Here is a 20,200-nt window from a genome sequence, read left to right as displayed (position 1 = left end):
ATTGTTTTCCTGAATTTGTGCTGCAACTTGAGTGCCATCTTTGTCTCCAGTGTCCATGTGTGCGTTACTATGCAATTGCACAGATGTGCGCAGGGGTCCCTTGTGTGAGCTGTCCATCATAGTGGGAAGGTCACAAATGTTTTTGGGCTGATGAATGTTTTCCTGAATTTGTGCTGCAACTCGAGCGCTTGCTTTGTCTCCAGTGACCGTGTGTGTTACTATGCCATCACACCGATGTGTGCACAGGTCCCTTGAGTGAGCTGTCCATCATAGTGGGAAGCTCACAAATGTTTTTGGGCTGATTGTTTTCCTGAATTTGTGCTGCAACTCGAGCGCCATCTTTGTCTCCAGTGACCATGTGTGCGTTACTATGCAATCGCACAGATGTGCGCAGGGGTCCCTTGTGTGAGCTGTCCATCATAGTGGAAAGGTCACAAATGTTTTTGGGCTGATTGTTTTCCTGAATTTGTGCTGCAACTCGATCACCTGCTTTGTCTCTAGTGACCTTTGTGTGTGTTATTATGCCATTGCACCGATGTGCGCAGGGGTTCCTTGAGTGAGCTGTCCATCATAGTGGGAAGGTCACAAATGTTTTTGGGCTGATGATTGTTTTCCTGAATTTGTGCTGCAACTTGAGCGCTTGCTTTGTCTCCAGTGACCGTGTGTGTTACTATGCCATCGCACCGATGTGTGCACAGGTCCCTTGAGTGAGCTGTCCATCATAGTGGGCAAATTTAGGAAAGATGGTGCACTCCGCTAGTTGGTGGGCGTGGCCAAACGGGGGTCTTCTGTGTGAGTTCACATGCCTCTTATGTGTATAAATGGTCAGAGACTGATGAGAGCAGCAGATGGGGAGAAAGAAGCTCCTGGTCATAGGAATTGTTTTTGGATTGCGCTTGTGAAAATCAAGGATGCAAGTGCCTCTGTCCAGCATCACAGTTAACCACAGTAATTCTGCTGCCCCCCTCCCCATGAGAATCCCTGATGACGTCAGCGCGCACAGCACGCGCCAACATCTTCAGGGATTCCCAGGTGGTCGGGAAGCCATTTGCTTCCTGCGCCTTGAGGTGTTAGGTTGGTTTTGAGATATTTGGGGGGTTTGGGGCTGCAAAGAGGCATCAGGGGAGAGGCAAGTGAATTTCCTCTCTCCTGATGTCTCTTTGCAGGGCATTTCTGCCTCACGGTCGCGCACAGCATTGCGATTGTGCGGTGGAAATGCCCCCACTAGCACCAGGGATTTTATTTTAGATTGTAGGAAGTAACCCCTTGGGCAAGGGTCGCTTCCAGGTGGGTCGGATTTTAAAATTAGATTTTCTGGCCCCCCGGTGGGCAAATCAACCCGTACTTTTGTCCGTTTTGCCCTTTTTGATGGCCCATCTGTGTGGATGTGATTTTGGGGGTAAATTTGTGTGTTGTTTATGCATTTGTTATGTTGTTTGTGAAATGTAGCATTAATTTTTTTTTTCTTCTTTGTTTTTGATCCAGGCTTTTGCTGTTTGTATTGGTGTAGGTTGTGGTTCAGTTAATGCTGGTTTTGCAGCTTGTGTAGTTGCATGTGCTTGGTAAGTAAATGTTTTTTGTACTACTTTTCCTAGATGAATGTGTTTATGAAAAGTGAAGTTATTGCTGTTTGTGTGGCTTTGTGTTTCTTGATTGTTAACTTTTTTTTTGTATTGCTGCTTGATGTGTACTTTGTCTAATCTATACTTTTTTTTTCTTTCCAGTGGGATTTCCTTTCTTTTTGCTGTGTTTCAGCAGAGTAGGTGCTGGTGAGTGTTCTTATATTTGGTTAGATTTGAATTGTTTTTGAGTGTATTGATTTTTGTGTGAAGACTCTACCTTGTTTACTTCTTACTTTGCACAGTGTAGGTTGTTGTTCACTTGTGTGTGTAGTCTTCTTGATTTGTAAGGATAATGGCTGCTCGCAGGATGACTGCTAAGCAGGTTGTTAGTTTGCTTTTTGAGTCTTCCTCTGACCATGGTCCAGACACTGACTCCGATTCGGAGCATGAGGTAGGTGCAGAAGATTCAGGCAGTGAGTATTCTCTTCGCATGGTATCATCGGATGATGATTCTTCTTCTAGTGCTGATGAAGTGCCTGTGGTAGAGAGGGACATTGATGTGCCCCTAGAGAGGCAAGAGCCATGTGAGCGGCAACCTAGGTCCTCAAGGTTTCCCTTTTTTTCTCGTCGGGAAGAGGCAAGTGTGGTAAAGGCTGCGCCCAAAAGGTTTCACATTGCTGTGGTGCGCCAAGGGTTATCTGGTGCTGCTAGTCTTCCTGTTGTAGAGCAGCATGAGGCATCTGGTGCTGCTAGTCTTTCTGTTGTTGAGCAGCAAGTGGCATCTGGGGATGAGAGTTCTTCTGTTGATGTTGAGATGCAAGAGGCAGCTGGGGATGTGAGTTCTCCTGTTGGTGTAGAGATGCAAAATGTATCTGGGGATGCTAGTATTCCTGTTGGTGTAGTGATGCAAGAGGCATCTGGGGATGCTAGTGTTCCCGTTGATGTAGTGTAGCAAGAGGCATCTGGGCTGCAAGTTAGGGTGGCTTTTTCTCCCGATGTTAGCGATGACGTCTGGGTTGCCCCTGGCATGGTGCAGCCGGAATTGCCAGACTTCACTGGTGTTCCAGGGTGTAGAGTGAATACTGACAATTTTTTGCCAATTCAATTTTTTCAGTTGTTTTTTGACGATGAGTTTTTGCAGGAGATTGTGGAGCAAACTAATTTGTATGCAGAGCAGTATTTGAGGGACCACAGTGCCAGCCTTAAGCCCCATTCTAGAGCTACCCATTGGTCTCCCACATATGTTGAAGAGATGAAGAAGTTTTTGGGATTAACTTTTTTGATGGGCTTGCTAAGGAAGCCATCAATGTCTTCTTATTGGTCCACTAGTCCCTTGATGGCAACATCTATATTTCCAGCAGTTATGACTCGTGATCGATATATGCTTCTTCTTCGCATGATGCATTTTGTTGATAATGATTTAGCGTTGCCACCCGATCACCCTGATTGTGACCGTCTTTTTAAGATTCGGCCTGTCCTTGATCATTTTGTTGATCGTTTTCCTGAGATCTTTGCACCTGGAAAAGAAATAGCTGTGGACGAGTCTTTGGTATTGTTCAAGGGCCGCTTGGTTTTTAGGCAATACATTCCTAGTAAGAGGGCACGCTATGGGATCAAACTGTATATGCTGTGTGACAGTGATACTGGATATGTTTATAATTTCAGGGTGTACACCGGTAAGGATTCCAGCATTAACACTTCTGCTTGTCCGTCCACTTTTGGAGTGACGGAGAAAATTGTGTGGGAACTAGGTAAACGATTATTTAACAAAGGCCACCATTTATATGTAGATAACTTCTACACTAGTGTGCGTTTGTTCAAGGAGTTGTCCAAAGTGGGCACTGTTGCTTGTGGCACGATGCGCAGTAACCGGAAAGGTTTCCCAATAGAACTTGTTTGCAAAAGGCTTGTGCGGGGACAGTCTACTGCATTGCGATGTGGGAAGCTTCTAGCTGTGAAGTTTTCAGACAGGAGAGATGTTTACATGCGGACTACTATCCATGACGAAAGCACTGAAGCTCTGCCAGTTCGGGGTGAGACTGCTGAAGTGCGTAAACCTGTGTGCATTTTACAGTACAATAAGTACATGGGTGGTGTTGACAGAGTAGATCAGAGGTTGGAACCTTATGCTGCTCTTCGAAAGGCTTACGTTTGGTACAAGAAGTTGTCTATCCATCTTTTCCACTTGGCATCCTTTAATGCTTTTGTTGTTTTCCAGAAATCTTGTCCTGAGTCAAAGATGCCTTTTGTTAAGTTTCAGGAGACTATAATAGGCAGCCTTGTACTAGTGGAACAGGCAAGTGTGCCAAGATTTGGATTGGTGGAGGAAGTGGCTAGACTGAAAGATCGCCACTTTCCAGAATACATTCCTCCCACAACTGCAAAAGACAATCCCACTAAAAGATGTAGAGTCTGTTGGCGAAGAGAAGTCTCGTATTCACTGTCCTGACTGTCCTTCAAATCCTGGATTGTGTGTGCCAGCTTGTTTTAAATCGTACCACACACAAAAGAAGTTTTGGGAGTTTCATTGAGCTTGTAAGTGTACGGTCTGGTCTGTATTCTGTAATATTTTTTAGTCTGCTTTAAGGTTTGCATTAGTGCAAAGCATTTAGTTTTTTAATTTGTGTTAGCAGATTTGTAGGTTTCTACATTTGATTTGTGGTATTTCTTTAAAAAATTCTAATTTCGATGGTGGTGTGTGCAGGATTGTGCTTGGATTGTTGGTGTGCGTGGACTGGCGCTTGGCTGGTGGTGTGCGTGGTCTGGTGCTTGGCTGGCATAGTGCATGGATTGGAGTTGTGCTGGGGGGGTGAGTGGATTTTTGCTTGGCTGGCGGAGTGCATGGTTAGGTGCTTGGCTGGTGGTGTGAGTGGATGGCGCTTGGCTGGTGGTGTGCGTGGTCTGGTGCTTGGCTGGCATAGTGCATGGATTGGAGTTGTGCTGGGGGGGTGCGTGGATTTTTGCTTGGCTGGCGGAGTGCATGGTTAGGTGCTTGGCTGGCGGTGTGAGTGGAGTGGTGCTTGGCTGGTGTTGTGTTTGTGGAGTGGCGCTTGGCTGGTGGTGTGCGTGGAGTGATGCTTGGCTGGCGGTGTGTGTGGAGTGGTGCTTGGCTGGTGTTGTGTTTGTGGAGTGGCGCTTGGCTGGTGGTGTGCGTGGAGTGATGCTTGGCTGGTGGTGTGCGTGGAGTGGTACTTGGCTGTCGGTGTGCGCTGAGTGGTGTTTGGCTGGCAGTGTGCATGGTCTGGTGCTTGGATGGTGGTGTGGGTGGACTGGCGCTCGGCAGGCGGTGTGTGAGTAGTTACTTTCTGTTGGTCACTACACACACTGCTAGTTGAGTGACACTCCACACAGTCCATCATTTTGTGTAGTTGCAGTGTCAGAAATGTGGGCGTGTGAAAGTGATGGGCCCTTGAATGGCGCTGTTTGCTGGTGTGAGTGTTGAAATGTGATGGGTCCGCGGCTGGCGGTGTGAATGTTTTGTATGTGTCACGCGTACGAAAGGTGTATGAATGGCCTGTAAAGAGGTTGGTGCCTTGACATGGCTTTACAGCTCACGAGCTGTGAGTCAGTGGTTCAGTTTATCATACTTTCAATTATACGCAGTGTATTTCATTTTTGATGAAATTACTTGCGTATCCAATTGTATGTACTGAATCATCACTCACCCTCGTGCCAAATCCAACCAGTATGTGTGTGTGCTTGCGGATTAGATGGGTGTGCAGTAATAGTTGTTTTTTTTCTCTTTCTGCATTAGGGTGTACCTTGTCCCTTATTGTGATTGTTGTAATGTGTTGCTTTTCCATTCGGATGCTGTCAATGGTCTGGTTTGTATCGGGTATGAAAGGTGCGTGAATGGCCTGTAAAACGGTTGGTGCCTTGTCGTGGCTTTACAGCTCACGAGTTGCGAGTCACTGGTTCGGTTTTTATGCATTTATTTATTGACAGACCATTTAATTTTTTTGAAATATCTTGTTAATAAAATTTTATGTACTGAACCATCACTCGCCCTCGTGCCAAATCCAACCTGTATGTGTGTATCTTTGAGGAATAGATAGCCGTGCTTGAATGTTTGACTTTTGAGTAACTCTGTTAAGGTGTGGTATCCTTTTACTCGGGAGAACAAGGGGAACGCAGGGTGGTAGGACATTTTTGCCGGCACGGCGATCCCACGCTAAAAAGTTTGGAAAAGTGCTATTTTTACCTAATTTAAAGGCTTGCAAGGAGTTCTTGGAAGGAAAACATTGGGGGACCCACGCATGCCATACATCCCTGAACTCTCCCGGGTGTCTAGTTTTCAGAACTGTTTGGGTTTGCTACTTTCCAAAGAATACCACCCAGCCCCGAGCCAAAAACTCAGGTCCCCCCCCCCCCCAAATCAAAGTTATATTGCTTCAGGGTATTTTACATTCTCCACCGTACGATTTGGACCTTGTCCTGTTGCAGCCACTATGGCTACCCACGCAAGTGAGGTACCGTTTTTATCGGGAGACCTTGGGGAACGCTGGGTGGGAGGTAATTTGTGTGAGCCCAGTGATGCCACGCTTTCCCAGACTACAACGTGTGAAAAAATTGATTTTTTTCTGCTAAAAATGAGGTTTGCAAGGGATTCTGGGTAAAGGAACGTTGGAGGATCCACGCAAGCCATACCTCCTTGGAAGCCCCCGGGTGTCTACTTTTCAGAAATGTGTGGGTTTGGTAGGTTTCCCTAGATGGCTGTCTCGCACGGGGCCAGAAACCCAGGTAACCCCTCTTGCAAAAGCTGGTGAATTTAACAATGGTGAAAATGTTAAGTTCACCAGCTTTTGCAAGAGGGGTTACCTGGGTTTTTGGCCCCGTGCGAGACAGCCATCTAGGGAAACCTACCAAACCCACACATTTCTGAAAAGTAGACACCCGGGGGCTTCCAAGGAGGTATGGCTTGCGTGGATCCTCCAACGTTCCTTTACCCAGAATGCCTTGCAAACCTCATTTTTAGCAGAAAAAAAATCAATTTTTTCACACGTTTTAGTGTGGGAAAGCGTGGCATCACTGGGCTCACACAAATTACCTCCCACCCAGCGTTCCCCAAGGTCTCCCGATAAAAATGGTACCTCACTTGCGTGGGTAGGCATAGTGGCTGCTTTAGGAAAAGGCCCAATTCATATTGTGGAGACCAAAACATTACCTTTAGCCAAATAATCTTATTTTTTGAGGGGGTCACCTGAGCTTTTGGCCCGGGGCTTGGCGGGCATCTTTGGAAACTACCAAACCCAAACAGTTCTGAAAACTAGACACCCGGGGGAGTCCAGGGAGGTATGGCATGCGTGGGTCCCCCGATCTTTTCCTACCCAGAAACCCCTGCAAACCTGAAATTTTGGTCAAAAAACCCACTTTTCCGTACTTTTTTGGGTGTGATCTCGCTGCCGGAACAAATGTCCTACCACCCAGCGTTTCCCTTGTTCTCCCGAGTAAAATGATACCTCACTTGTGTGGGTGGGCCAAAGGCATGTGACTCAGGCTGGGGGGCTTAATTTGTAAAACTTAAATATGACTAAAAACTACTTTTTTCAAAATTCATTTTTGGGGTGTTCTGCTTTGGGGCACCCACACAAGTGAGATATCCTTTTACTCGAGAGAACAAGGGGAACGCAGGGTGGTAGGACTTTTTTGCCGGCACGGCGATCCCACGCCAAAAAGTTTGGAAAAGTGCTATTTTTACCTACTTTTAAGGTTTGCAAGGAGTTCTTGGTAAGAAAACATTGGGGGACCCACGCATGCCATACCTCCCTGGACTCCCCCGGGTGTCTAGTTTTCAGAACTGTTTGGGTTTGCTACTTTCCAAAGAATACCACCCAGCCCCGAGCCAAAAACTCAGGTGCCCCCCCCCCCAAATCAAAGTTATATTGCTTCAGGGTATTTTAAATTCTCCACCGTACGATTTGGACCTTTTCCTGTTGCAGCCACTATGGCTACCCACGCAAGTGAGGTACCGTTTTTATCGGGAGACCTTGGGGAACGCTGGGTGGGAGGTAATTTGTGTGAGCCCAGTGATGCCACGCTTTCCCAGACTACAACGTGAGAAAAAATTGATTTTTTCCAAGCAAAAAATGAGGTTTGCAAGGGATTCTGGGTAAAGGAACGTTGGAGGATCCACGCAAGCCATACCTCCTTGGAAGCCCCCGGGTGTCTACTTTTCAGAAATGTGTGGGTTTGGTATGTTTCCCTAGATGGCTGTCTCGCACGGGCCAGAAACCCAGGTAAGCCCTCTTGCAAAAGCTGGTGAATTTAACAATGGTGAAATTGTTAAGTTCACCAGCTTTTGCAAGAGGGGTTACCTGGGTTTTTGGCCCCGTGCGAGACAGCCATCTAGGGAAACCTACCAAACCCACACATTTCTGAAAAGTAGACACCCGGGGGCTTCCAAGGAGGTATGGCTTGCGTGGATCCTCCAACGTTCCTATACCCAGAATCCCTTGCAAACCTCATTTTTTGCTTGGAAAAAATCAGTTTTTTCACACGTTTTAGTGTGGGAAAGCGTGGCATCACTGGGCTCACACAAATTACCTCCCACCCAACGTTCCCCAAGGTCTCCCGATAAAAATGGTACCTCACTTGCGTGGGTAGGCATAGTGGCTGCTTTTGGAAAAGGCCCAATTCATACTGTGGAGACCAAAACATTACCTTTAGCCAAATAATCTTATTTTTTGAGGGGGTCACCTGAGCTTTTGGCCCGGGGCTTGGCGGGCATCTTTGGAAACTACCAAACCCAAATAGTTCAGAAAACTAGACACCCGGGGGAGTCCAGGGAGGTATGGCATGCGTGGGTCCCCCAATGTTTGCCTACCCAGAAACCCCTGCAAACCTGAAATTTTGGTCAAAAAACCCACTTTTCCGTACTTTTTTGGGTGGGATCTTGCTGCCGGAACAAATGTCCTGGGGGGGAGGAGCCAAGCTCGCGAGCGTAATGGTCGCCTTTTAGCTCGGCTCCCGCAGCCCTCCGGCCTGATCGTATATCCTGTATCATATCCTGTCCGGAGACGACACATTATCGGAGAATTGGGGACGGAACACCTCGCTTGTACTCACCGTTTGGCCCGGAGGTTTCGACGTGCAGCGGTTACGAAGTTGTGCCCTCCGCAAGACCGGGGCCTCCGTGAAACCTGGACCGGGACCTGGCCTGTGGGATCCGACGACTGTCGGCCCCGGTCGAGAGAGTGAACCACTGATGAGAGCCGTTGTGCAAACATCCCGGCGATCCTGATCCGGGCCTGCCCTGGTGGCCGCGAGGCTGATGTGGGTGAGATACACCGGGGACTGATTCTGTGAAGGGGTTCCCCCCCGCCGCTGCTGTGTCCGGCGGCCCTGGACCTTTGCGCCCGGACTCTGCTTGTTGGGGGCGCCGGTGCTGATGTAGGCGGGGACCCGCATTGGGCGGACATCCTTTCTGCACCAAGGCTGCCATTGCTGGGAACCCCCCGGAGCTCTGTAAAGTCCTACTTTTTTTTAACTGTTTTTGAGAGTCGCGGAGGGTGGCGACTGGGCTGACTTAGCGAAATGGCGGCCGACCCTCTGAAATTTGTATCGCCTCGTGGTGGCGGGCTTGGGTTGCCTGATTGCGCGGGGGTCCGGTCTGGTGTGCGTGAGCTTACAGTCAGAGATATCCTGGAAGCTCTGAGATCCCTGCGCGCATCCATGGCCCCCGATGCCCCTGTGAGCCCGCCACGATCGGCCGCCATTTTGAGCAGCCGTTTCTTCTTGCCCCCCTCTTGTTTCAGAGACTCCATTGCCTCGCCCACCTCGACTGCTGCAAGTGTTGCTGCCGCTGATCGACGATCATTTTGTGTGCCAGTGACTTTGGAGCTCCCTGCTTTTCGAGATCCTGACCCCCGGGACTTGGACATTGTGCCGCGGCCCTGTTCGGCTCGGATGACTAGAAATATTGGTGGACTGCCGCCTGCATCTGCATCGATGGCTTCGCATTTTTCTATTGCAGAGATCCCCTCGCTTTCCCAAACGGCGAAATTGAACTCCTGTTCTTCGTCACCCGTGCTGCTATTGCTGATGCATTTAAACTCTCTACTCGGACTTTTGCTCACTTGTGGACCGATTGACCCCCCTTGTCTACATTGTAGTCATAATTTTTTTCGATTGTGTGCTGGTCCTGTATTGAGTAGCTCATTTTCCATTGTCATGTGGTGGGTGGGATTTGTGGTTCGGAAGGGATGGGGGTGATGTGCACGACTCCTGGTGGATTATTGGTGTACGACTTCGTGGCGCAGTTGTTTGTACCCATAGCGCGGTGGGAGGTTCCCTCCTCTGTAAGTTTTATGGCGCTTGAAATGGTGTCGTCCTGGTCTGTTTTTGCTGCGTTTGTCTGGTTGGGCGGAGGGCTGCGGCCGACCGTATTGGTTTCTGTTCTCATGCTCCTCCCTCCTGTTTTCTTTATTTATGTTTATGTTTCTTTTTGTCTTGTTCTTCTCTCTTTCTTTTCTCGCTATATTTCGGGTTCTGGTTTAGGGCGACAGGCACGCTGTCTGAAGGGTAGGCCATAGCCTTCTACAGGGGTGCAGGGTGGGATGGGTGGGTTGGGTTCTATTTGTTGTTTGTTTTATAGTTCTATGGCCCTTTTGTATCTCTTTATAGTAATGCCGCGTCTGTCCTTGCCTCCCGTGGTATGTTCGGGGTGGGGTCTGTGGCATCGTTGATCCTCCTCTTGTGGATCGGTTGCTTTTCATCTCGATTGCTGTACCCTCCTTGTTGCTGATACTCCTGTTTTCTCCTGTACTCTCGCCACGGGACGCCTGCTTCGGCGTGGTCTTCTTTCTTTCGTTTTTGTATTTCGTTTCCTTTTATCATTTTTCCGCCTTGTCCTCCTCCCCTCCCCCTCTTTCCCCCCTCTCCCCCTTTTCCTCACCCCCCCCCCCTTTCCTTGAGGTCACTATGACGGGTTAGTTTTGATGTAATGTTTATCCGGTCCCTCTGTTCTGGCTCGGCAGTGATACTGGGTGGCGGGCATGTAAAGATGATAATGAACACGTGTCGATTGTGTCTAAAATATTCCCATCTCCCTGTGTGTATTGTGTTGCCTCTCCTGTATTACGGCCCCATAACCCCTTATTGTCGCTGAGGATGGTTTTGGGACTTCGGACTCCTCTATATTGAAAGTGAGCCTATCGTACTCCTTATCCCCATATTATAAAATTAACCTTCTTTGCTCCTGTTTCTTGGCCGTCTGGTTCCTATGTGTTTTCCCCCCTTTTTACGATTGTATTGCCTCTGCTTCTTGCTGATTGAATCTGTAATGTTTGCTTTGGAACCTCTGACCGCTTCACATATTGAGACCGGCCGATTTGGTTGTAGGCCTAGACTTGTATATCCTTTTGACGCTAATAAAGGTTTTAATAAAAAAAAAAAAAAATGTCCTACCACCCAGCGTTTCCCTTGTTCTCCCGAGTAAAATGATACCTCACTTGGGTGGGTGGGCCAAAGGCATGTGACTCAGGCTGGGGGGCTTAATTTGCAAAACTTAAATATGACTAAAAACTACTTTTTTCAAAATTAATTTTTGGCGTGTTCTGCTTTGGGGCACCCACACAAGTGAGGTATCCTTTTACTCGGGAGTACAAGGGGAACGCAGGGTGGTAGGACTTTTTTGCCGGCACGGCGATCCCACGCCAAAAAGTTTGGAAAAGTGCTATTTTTACCTAATTTTAAGGTTTGCAAGGGGTTCTTGGTAAGAAAACATTGGGGGACCCACGCATGCCATACCTCCCTGGACTCCCCCGGGTGTCTAGTTTTCAAAGCTGTTTGGGTTTGCTACTTTGCAAAGAATACCACCGAGCCCCGGGCCACAAACTCAGATGCCCCCCCCCCCCAAAATCAAGGTAGTTTTGCAATAAGGTAATGTAAATTCACCACCGTACGATTTGAACCGTTTCCTGTTGCAGCCACTATGTCTATCCACGCAAGTGAGGTACCATTTTTTTAAGGAGACCTGGGGGCACGCTGGGTGGGTGGAATTTTGTGGATCCACGCAGATTCCAGAACTTTCCACCACAGAAATGTGAGGGAAATGTGTTTTTTTAGTCAAATTTTTATGTTTGCAAGGGATTCTGGGTAACAAAACCTGGGGGTAGGGAGACGAGTCACCCCATCCTGAATTCCCCTGGGTGTCTAGTTTTTAAAAATGTATAGGTTTGCTAGGTTTCCCTAGATGCTGGCAGAGCTTCGGCGCAAAAAGAAAAGGTAGTCTTTTTGTGCAAAGCGTGCCAAATTTCACTGGGAAATTGAGGTGCGACCATGCTGCGTTTTGCGCTGTTTCATGTCGCAGCCACTATGCCTACCCACGCAAGTGAGGTACCATTTTTTTCGGGAGACCTGGGGGCACGCAGGGTGGGTGGAAATTTGTTGATCCACGCAGATTCCAGAACTTTCCACCACAGAAATGTGAGGAAAATGTGTTTTTTTGGTCAAATTTTTAGGTTTGCAAGGGATTCTGGGTAACAAAACCTGGGGGTAGGCAGACGAGTCACCCCATCCTGAATTGCCCTGGGTGTCTAGTTTTCAAAAATGTATAGGTTTGCTAGATTTCCCTAGGTGCTGGCAGAGCTACGGCGCAAAAACAAAAGGTAGTCTTTTTGTCTGAAACGTGCTAAATTTCACTGGGAAATTGAGATGCGACCACGTTGCATTTTGTGCCGTTTCCTGTCGTAGGCACAAGGCCGACCCACACAAGTGAGGTACCATTTTTTTTGGGAGACCTGGGGGCACGCTGGGTGGGTGGAAATTTGTTGATCCACGCAGATTCCAGAACTTTCCACCACAGAAATGTGAGGAAAATGTGGTTTTTTTGTCAAAATCTTAGCTTTGCAAGGGATTCTGGGTAACAAAACCTGGTGGTAGGCAGTCGAGTCATCCCATCCTGAATTCCCCTGGGTGTCTACTTTTCAAAAATGTATAGGTTTGCTAGGTTTCCCTAGGTGCCGGCAGAGCTAGGGTGCAAAAACTACAGGTAGGCACTTTGCCAAAAAAGGGTCAATTTGTAACTGCAAAATTTAGGTGTGACCACGTTGCATTTTGCGCCGTTTCCTGTCGCAGGCACAAGGCCGACCCACACAAGTGAGGTACCGTTTTTATCGGGACACTTGGGGTAATTCAGATTTGTAAATCAACTGTTATTACCAATTGAGCTTTCATGCATTTCTCCCTTTGAATGAAAGACATTGTGTAAAAAAAAATCTTTATGAAAAATGACCAATAATTCTCATGCTAGTATGAGTATTCCAAACTTTGAAAATGTGCAATTACATACTGTTTCTGAACTCTATAATTTGTACCCAATTCATAAATACATAGGTGTCTTTCATACAGATTATTCCATGTATACATTTTCCAAGACAAAGTGCACTATACCCAGTAAATGAAAAAATACCATTGCAAGTTGCTGCTCAGTTTTTGGATGTGGGTTCGTCGGGTTCTTGGTGAAACTACAAGTCCTATATATCCCCACAACCAGGAAGGTCTAACGGATGTAACGGTATATTGCTTTCCAAGAGCTGTCAAAATTAGAAAAAGTTATAGGTGAAAACGTTGAGACAAAAGGCTGTTTTTTTCAACAAATTTTCAAATATTCCAATATCTAACTGTTAGTTTCTATAACGAAACCTTCATGGATTTAGACAAATGACCCCTTTCTGAATTCAGAATTTTGTCTACTTTTCGAAAATGTAAAGCTTTCCAGGATCCATTATTGCTTTCAAACTCATTTCTACCATTAACTGGAAGGAGGTGGAAAGCTCTAAAAATAGCAAAAATAGGCTATGTCCCAGAAAAATGCCAAAACTGAGTGAAAAATTTCGGTTCTCTGACAAAAGACTGTCATTCCCTGAAAGCTGAGAAAATGGAGATTTCAGCCCCACAAACCCTTTTGTGATACCATTTTCAGGGAAAAACCCAGAGGCTTTCATTTGCAGCCCGTTTTTCCCATTTTTCTGAAAAAAACTAAAAAAATCACTATATTTTGGTTAATTTCTGGGACCCCTCCAAGGGAATCCACAAACCCTGGGCGCCTTTAGAATCCACATGATGTTGGAAGAAAAGGGCGCAAATTTGGCGCGGATACCTTATGTGGTCAAAAACTTACAAGGGCCTAAGTGCGCACTACTCCAAAACGCCAAAAAAAGCCTTAGCACAGGAGGGGAAAAGGCCTAGCAGCGAAGGGGTTAACAGGCTGCAATCAGCTAATCAGGCACCTTTCTTCTATTTTTCAAATTTTTGGGAGATCGGGTTTTTTGCCATTCCTATTATCTCTCTGGGGCAGTGGTATTTTAACACATTAGATAGTTGCAAATGGTTGTTTGTCACTAGAATTTGGAACTGGAATGTTGGCTTGAATTGTAGCAGCACTTGCTGGCGTCACGACATTAATCACATAGTACAACACAGTAACATGACACAGCAAAATGACAGCACAACAACATCATGAAGGCACAAGAAAAGTCAAAACAAAAAGCAACACAACAACCACAACCACATTGTAACAAATAAGTGATTCAGCACAACAGATAGTCACAAAAAAGCAACACCAAAAGTATACAGAAATAGTTCTGTCATATATTTCTACCTACAAAATTTGCTTTCACAATATGGTGGTAAAAGGTGTTTGCACTAAGCACAACCTTATTTACAACAAAATACATGTATTACCCTCAGCCAAAATGTTTTCTGATCCAGACCCAAGGGTACCAGCTGGCCTGATTTTCACCAGCATGACCAGTATTTTCTTGTCCTAGCTGGTACACAAGCTAGGAGAATCATGTTTTTCCCATGTCAGTATACATTGTAAACAGTAAGTATAGGAAGAAAACATTTTAAATGTGTTCTGCGACTGTCTTATTGGCCCCTTACTGATAATTAAAGAAAACACAGTCAGAAAGGCAGCGTTAAAAATTAATACAGGCGATTGTCTATAAAGTTCTAAATAAGTATCCTGTCTGGGCCCTTGCAGTCTCTAAAACGTGAACAACTGGCTGGTGTTTTTGGGGGGGAAAAGGAGGCAACCCCAGCGGCCTTCAAAAATTAGCAACAGTGCCTAGAAAGGCCCTGCCAGTTTGGGCTGGACTGTTCCTACTGTAGCAGAACCCGACCAATTTGCATTCCATCACCTTGTTTTTGAAGTAGGCGCCCTAAGTGAGAAGGGTATGCCTAGACACGAGTCTCATGCTCACTGTGCCATAGGACTGAAGCTAAACCTCACTGATGATAACTAAGTAGGCTGAAACTGGTCTGGGTTGCTTTTGTTCCCATCTGGAGGAGAACTGGCCTGACAGTTCAGGCTTGCTTTTTGCTAGTAAATCATGACAAAGACTGATTTGCATAAGGCGAGTCACTGTCTAGGATGGCAAAGTGGGCAAAAAATATGATGGTCAGGAATATAGCCCAGACCAATCGCCAGTGGCTGTGATTAGTTCAAGCATTCCTTCCATCACTTTGTTGTTTATGCAAGCGTGTAGAGTAGGGCAAGCCACTGAAAGCTCAAGCCAGATGTCAGACTATGGCTCAGATTGTGGTCCTATTGGCCTCTCAAGCTCAAAATGAGTCGATCTTTCACAGGAGGAGTTATGGCCTTGCGGCTACAGCTGGCAACCATGTATCATTGGGAACTGGGATTGAATTCTAGCTTCGGCACAACATCCTGTGAATGCAGGCAAATCTCACTGTGCCAAAAAAGATCACTGTGCTTCTCTTGTGAAGTGCTTGTGTCCTTGGGTAAAGTTCATGCTCTGTAAAACTTCTCAAAATAAAATGTGGATTCTACCTGTCCCTTAAATTCTTATCTCGACCTCCAAGAATTACAGGCAAAGCATTAAACTTTACTGTCAGAAATAGACACTTATCTGGGGGTAGAATTGAGCAGTGTTAAACTAGAAAATCTGGGACCAACCAAAGCTTCCCTCATTGGCAAAAAGTAGTGATCTTAGGTAAATACTTAATTTCACCAAACAGCCTTTGAGTTCATTATCGCACATGAGAGCACCTTCAAATACGTGCATTCAGGATCAGGGCACGAGTCAGGGGTACGCACGGGTAGACGGTGTCCACTCACTATTTTCACAGGGTGGAGGCCCTCCGCCCGGCCAAGAAGCTGGGCCCCACTGAAAAATATGCTGAATTCGTCCCGGTGTAATTTGCAAACACCGGGACACATTCAGCAGAAACCTGCACTTCGTTGTCTGCTTTCGATCCCCAACAACGTGGAGGGGGCTTTCTTAGTTCATACTTCTGCTGGGCCCATAACAAAACCCTTATCTGAGGGGTCATCAGGCCTCCTTTTGTTGGAGTCTCCTGGCTGGGAGCAGTCAGGAGCCTCACACCTAGATGCAAATGCAGCAGTGGGGAAAAAAGTCTCACACCTTGTTAGCACTTCACACATAAGAGAGGCAAATTTTCACTTTGTTCAGTCCCTGTTTACCAGATATGCATTCACTGTAAGAATGTCAGATGTGTTGGTCTATCACTGTACTTACACAAAATAAATGTCATTTATATAGTGCTTACTACCCCTGAGGAGGCGTTGAAATAAATTAAGTACCACTATTTCTTTTAAAGCACTATGGGTAGAGGAAGTTTACCCTGACAAAAGGCAACACTGTTTTATGTGTAACTTACAAAAGTGTGAATCTTCTGCCTAAATCAGGAGGGTTTCCCTATATACTCGGAATATGCTCCAATGTACTCATGATAGACATGTTAAACATATATGTAAGGGCTTAAGACCTAATGTCACTTCTTATGATGCAGCTTCCTAATGCCACTTCCTGTGAGTTTGTCAAGTGCTGTGATGTCATGCGCTGTGATGTCATGCGCCATGATGTCACGCGCCATGATGTCACGCGCCATGATCTCACACGCCTTGATGCCACTTACATTCTGATTAACTAGGTTAGTACGTCCGCTTCTTTTTTTTAGGACTTGTGTCCTGTTCAGGATGTACACTGTACAAAAACCTATTGCAATTGATTTAAAAGCATATTATGTTGCTGCAGCTATAGTAAGAATCTAATCCACATGTTGAGTGACTGGCCTCTTAGTTCACTAATTGCTTTGTCATGAGGCAGGGTCAAGAATGGTTCTCAGTGCATGTTTAAAATCTCTCAATTTTAATAAATACACGTTCTTGAATTCTGAAGACACCTTATCAAACACTAACTTGATGTTTGTGGCATTTATTACATGCAAAATAGTCTCTGGCGCTCGTGTACGGGTCCCAGCTCTGCCAAGTGTCACACATCCAGTGTGACACTAACGCATTTTAAGGTACATTACCGCATTACCGCATGTGAAAGGATTGTCACGCAAATCAGCGTATTTAAGAAGTTGAGTGATTACCAGTATTTGAGGATTTCACGGTCAAGCCTGAGTAAAACTGAGTCTGTGGCAGCGCGCAGCCTGTTGCTTATGCGCGCTGCTCCAGCAGGCTTGTATTCAGCTAAGCTAAGGCTGCAGGCAGCTTTAGTTCAGTCGGTTCGGCTCTTACTGGTAGGATGATGTCATCACGGTGGGACGTCACTGTGAAAGCGCGCAGTTTATTTTGGGCACTCGATGCAGCTGGATAGTTTGCGGGCGGCGCAGCATGTCATCATCTTTAAAGGTAGCGCTGCTTATAACTACGGCACCGGTCCGCTGGCTTGCATCGGCTCGTTCACCATGTGCTAGAAGCTATTGCAATTACTGCCCCCGTTGAATCATGCATTACTGTAGCAGACGGACTCGTCAGTGGCACCGGGGCCGCCTGGACAGACTGGAGGTGGAGGGCCCTTCGTCTGTGGGGTAAGTTAAACTTTGTTATTGCCTCATGTTCGAGTGGTCAGTGGGAGAGAGAGCCTGTGTGCGCTAAGTTGAGATGCTGGCTGAGCCCCCACCCACACGTGCAGCTCTTCTGCTGTATCTCGGTTCTCTATCCTCGGTGGAGCTTTGGGAGCGGCCGCGGGTCTCTGAAGGGACTGGAAAGGTTTTTTTATTGCTTGGTAAAGGAGCCCCCCCCCACCCACCCGCTCATTGGGCCTCCTTGTTTGTTCAGAGCGACTCTCTTCCTCACAAGTAGAGGAAAATATATAAGAAGCAGCACATGCAGGCCACGGCTGATCTTTCACTTATTCAGAAACAATCAGTCTGCCCGGGTCAGGACAGCTAGCACAGGACAGCAAACCCCACTCCCTTAGCGAACCAATATTTATTAGAGCTTATTATTAAATCGAATAAAGGGTGCCATGTTTATTCAGGAAGTCAAATTATAAACCACGGATTACTTTTGATTTATTAGGGCATTTTAAACTGCAGAGAACTTTAACCATTTAAACTAATAAAAACAGACAGGGCAAACATACTTGAAAGCTTACCCAGTTCTATGTGTGAAGTGTGGCTCATCTCAACCAGGTGCCTACCCACACACCTACTTGCAAATGCACTCCATTCTAGACTTATTCTGAGTTTGCCTGTGGCCCTGTCACTCACACAGTGGGTCTCTGCTTTGTTTTTCAGTTGCGTTACAGCTCAGGACACTGGTGGCTGTTGAGTGAGACTGCGATTCACTCAGCTGATTATAATGACATTTTGAACCACTTCCAAGCTGCTTTATGTATTTTCTGCAATTTTAGCTGGGGTCTGATCAATGAAAGTCGTTTATATTTCTTACGTTTTGCAGCAGTTAACTTAGTTTCCCGTTCCTCAAATGTGTGCATTTTCTGATATTATTGTTTCCCTCCTCTTCATTGCTTAATTTTGCTCACGAGACAGTGTCACTCATAGTCATTCAAATGTCACTCATAATTACTCTAAAATGATTAAAATGTCACACACAGCAATCTGAAACCTTGGCAGCTATGGGGTCCTTAGATACATACTGCTGCCACCTGGCCTGTTTTTTACCGGCATAGCCAGTAGGTTAATTTCCTTGTTAGTACAAAAATAAGGAAAACTGGCATAAAAACAGTATTTTCTCTGTTATAAAACAGTAAATATAAGATGGATGCACTTTAAACTTTGTTTTACAGTTACTTTAAGGATCTCTTACTGTTAAAGTAAACAAAGACTGAAAGCTCATCTTAAACATGAATACAAATGATTTTCCAGAAAGTTCTATTCAACTATCATGTCCGGGCCTTTGCAGAAACCAAATATGCTCGAGATTTTTCTCTGGGAAAGGAGGCCGCCCTACTCTCACAGAAAGAGCCCATCTTTGACTCGGCTCTCCCTGCTAATTCTCCAGTTAGCCCGCCTATACAGGCCCAGACCACCACCTACATCACAACGCACTTGATATTAAAAATGTTTTACGCATAAAGCGGAAGGCAGCTACACCTCACGTCTCCACGGGCTCTCCTCGACCACGACCGCTTCTCAGAGGTTTCTTCCGACCCTGTCTAGGCCTCTGCCTGCCAGCGACCTCGAGGTCCGGTGGCCTGCACCTTTCAACGGCTCGCTACCATCTCTGAGGTGCGCAGGCCCAGCGTCTCCTCAGCGTCACGCGAGGCTCGCGCCTTTCCTATCAGGTGCTTCCCGCCAACGCCGCGAGCTTTTCTCCTGCAATGCATTCACGTGCCTGCAGGGGCGCTGCCTTCTCGCCTGCCACGCTTCACTGTGCAGCCAGGGGCGTTCCATGCCGTACTTTACCTAGCGTCTTTACTGCCTGGGAAGTTTTACTTTTTACAGAAAAAAACACAGATTTTTGTCACTAGATAGGTCTGGCTACTTCGTGCCAGATGGGTCTCTGACATACCCCATTTTACTTTCATATGAATACCCATGAAATATAACACAGATCCAACCAGTGGTATAACATTTCATTAATTAATGGATGTAATAGACTAAACCATACATCAGACGCCGTTTAATTGGATAAGTCTATTCTGTGATACCCTAAATATATGTACTCGTGAACTTTGTATTCCGGTGTGTTTTTTTTTTATTTTTATTTTTTATAAATTTTTATTGAAAATTAACAAGAAACACAACAAACATCACAAGGCTTGATGACAAATGATCAGTTAGTCATGGGTCCGTGCAGAAGGCGCACCAGCGAAACTGCATATATCAGACAGTTAATATCCATAATAGGGGGGGGGGCAGCGAGAAGACAAGCGATAACACATGAAATGTCAATATGCGGAATGTCAATCATGGGGGCAAAGTGACATCGGGAAGCAAAGCATGCGGGGGGGTGCAAACATTTCCACGATAGGAGTTCCACTGCGACCAAATTCTACTCCATTTCTTGGGTCGACCCCGTGACAGATAAACAGTTTTCTCCCTAAACATGCACCAGTCCATGTTTTCCTTCCAGGATGATACAGTTGGCGGCCTATCAGAACCCCACAGCTGTGCGATGTCTCTTTTTGCAATCATGTTGCCCAGGGTCGCCCAGGTGATCTGAGCCGTGTTGTAGTCAGTAGGTTCCCAGACGTTAAGGAGACAACGCCTGGCTTCGGGAGATAATGCAACACCAGTCACCCTTTCCATTACAGCATGTACACGGGACCAAAATTCATACACTGCCGGGCATTCCCAAAGAATATGGAGGAAGGTGCCAGTCATGCCGCATCCACGCTTACACTGATCATCCATAGAATAGCCCATGCGAACCAGACTCGGACCAGTGACGT

General features: G+C 46.4%; 1 protein-coding gene across 14 annotated transcripts in view; it reads right to left on the bottom strand.

The window, feature by feature from the left end:
* MEIOB (meiosis specific with OB-fold) overlaps window positions 1-19,119 on the bottom strand; it is a 1,496,662-nt gene extending 1,477,543 nt beyond the window's left edge. For 2 of the 14 annotated variants that reach the window (XM_078664873.1, XM_078664878.1), the window contains exon 1: window positions 18,855-19,117. In XM_078664873.1, coding sequence (XP_078520999.1) covers window positions 18,855-18,879 — 25 coding nt within the window. In that variant the 5' untranslated portion in view covers window positions 18,880-19,117. Of the gene's footprint in view, window positions 1-18,854 lie in introns of all 14 variants that reach the window. The other 12 variants (XM_078664876.1, XM_078664880.1, XM_078664875.1 and 9 more) reach the window with 10 other exon arrangements.
* Between the last annotated feature and the right edge of the window lie 1,081 nt (window positions 19,120-20,200).

Source organism: Lissotriton helveticus, chromosome 10 (genome assembly GCF_964261635.1).
Source record: "Lissotriton helveticus chromosome 10, aLisHel1.1, whole genome shotgun sequence".
In the NCBI taxonomy this organism is placed as follows: Eukaryota; Metazoa; Chordata; class Amphibia; order Caudata; family Salamandridae; genus Lissotriton; species Lissotriton helveticus.
This window is presented reverse-complemented; position numbering and strand designations above follow the sequence as displayed.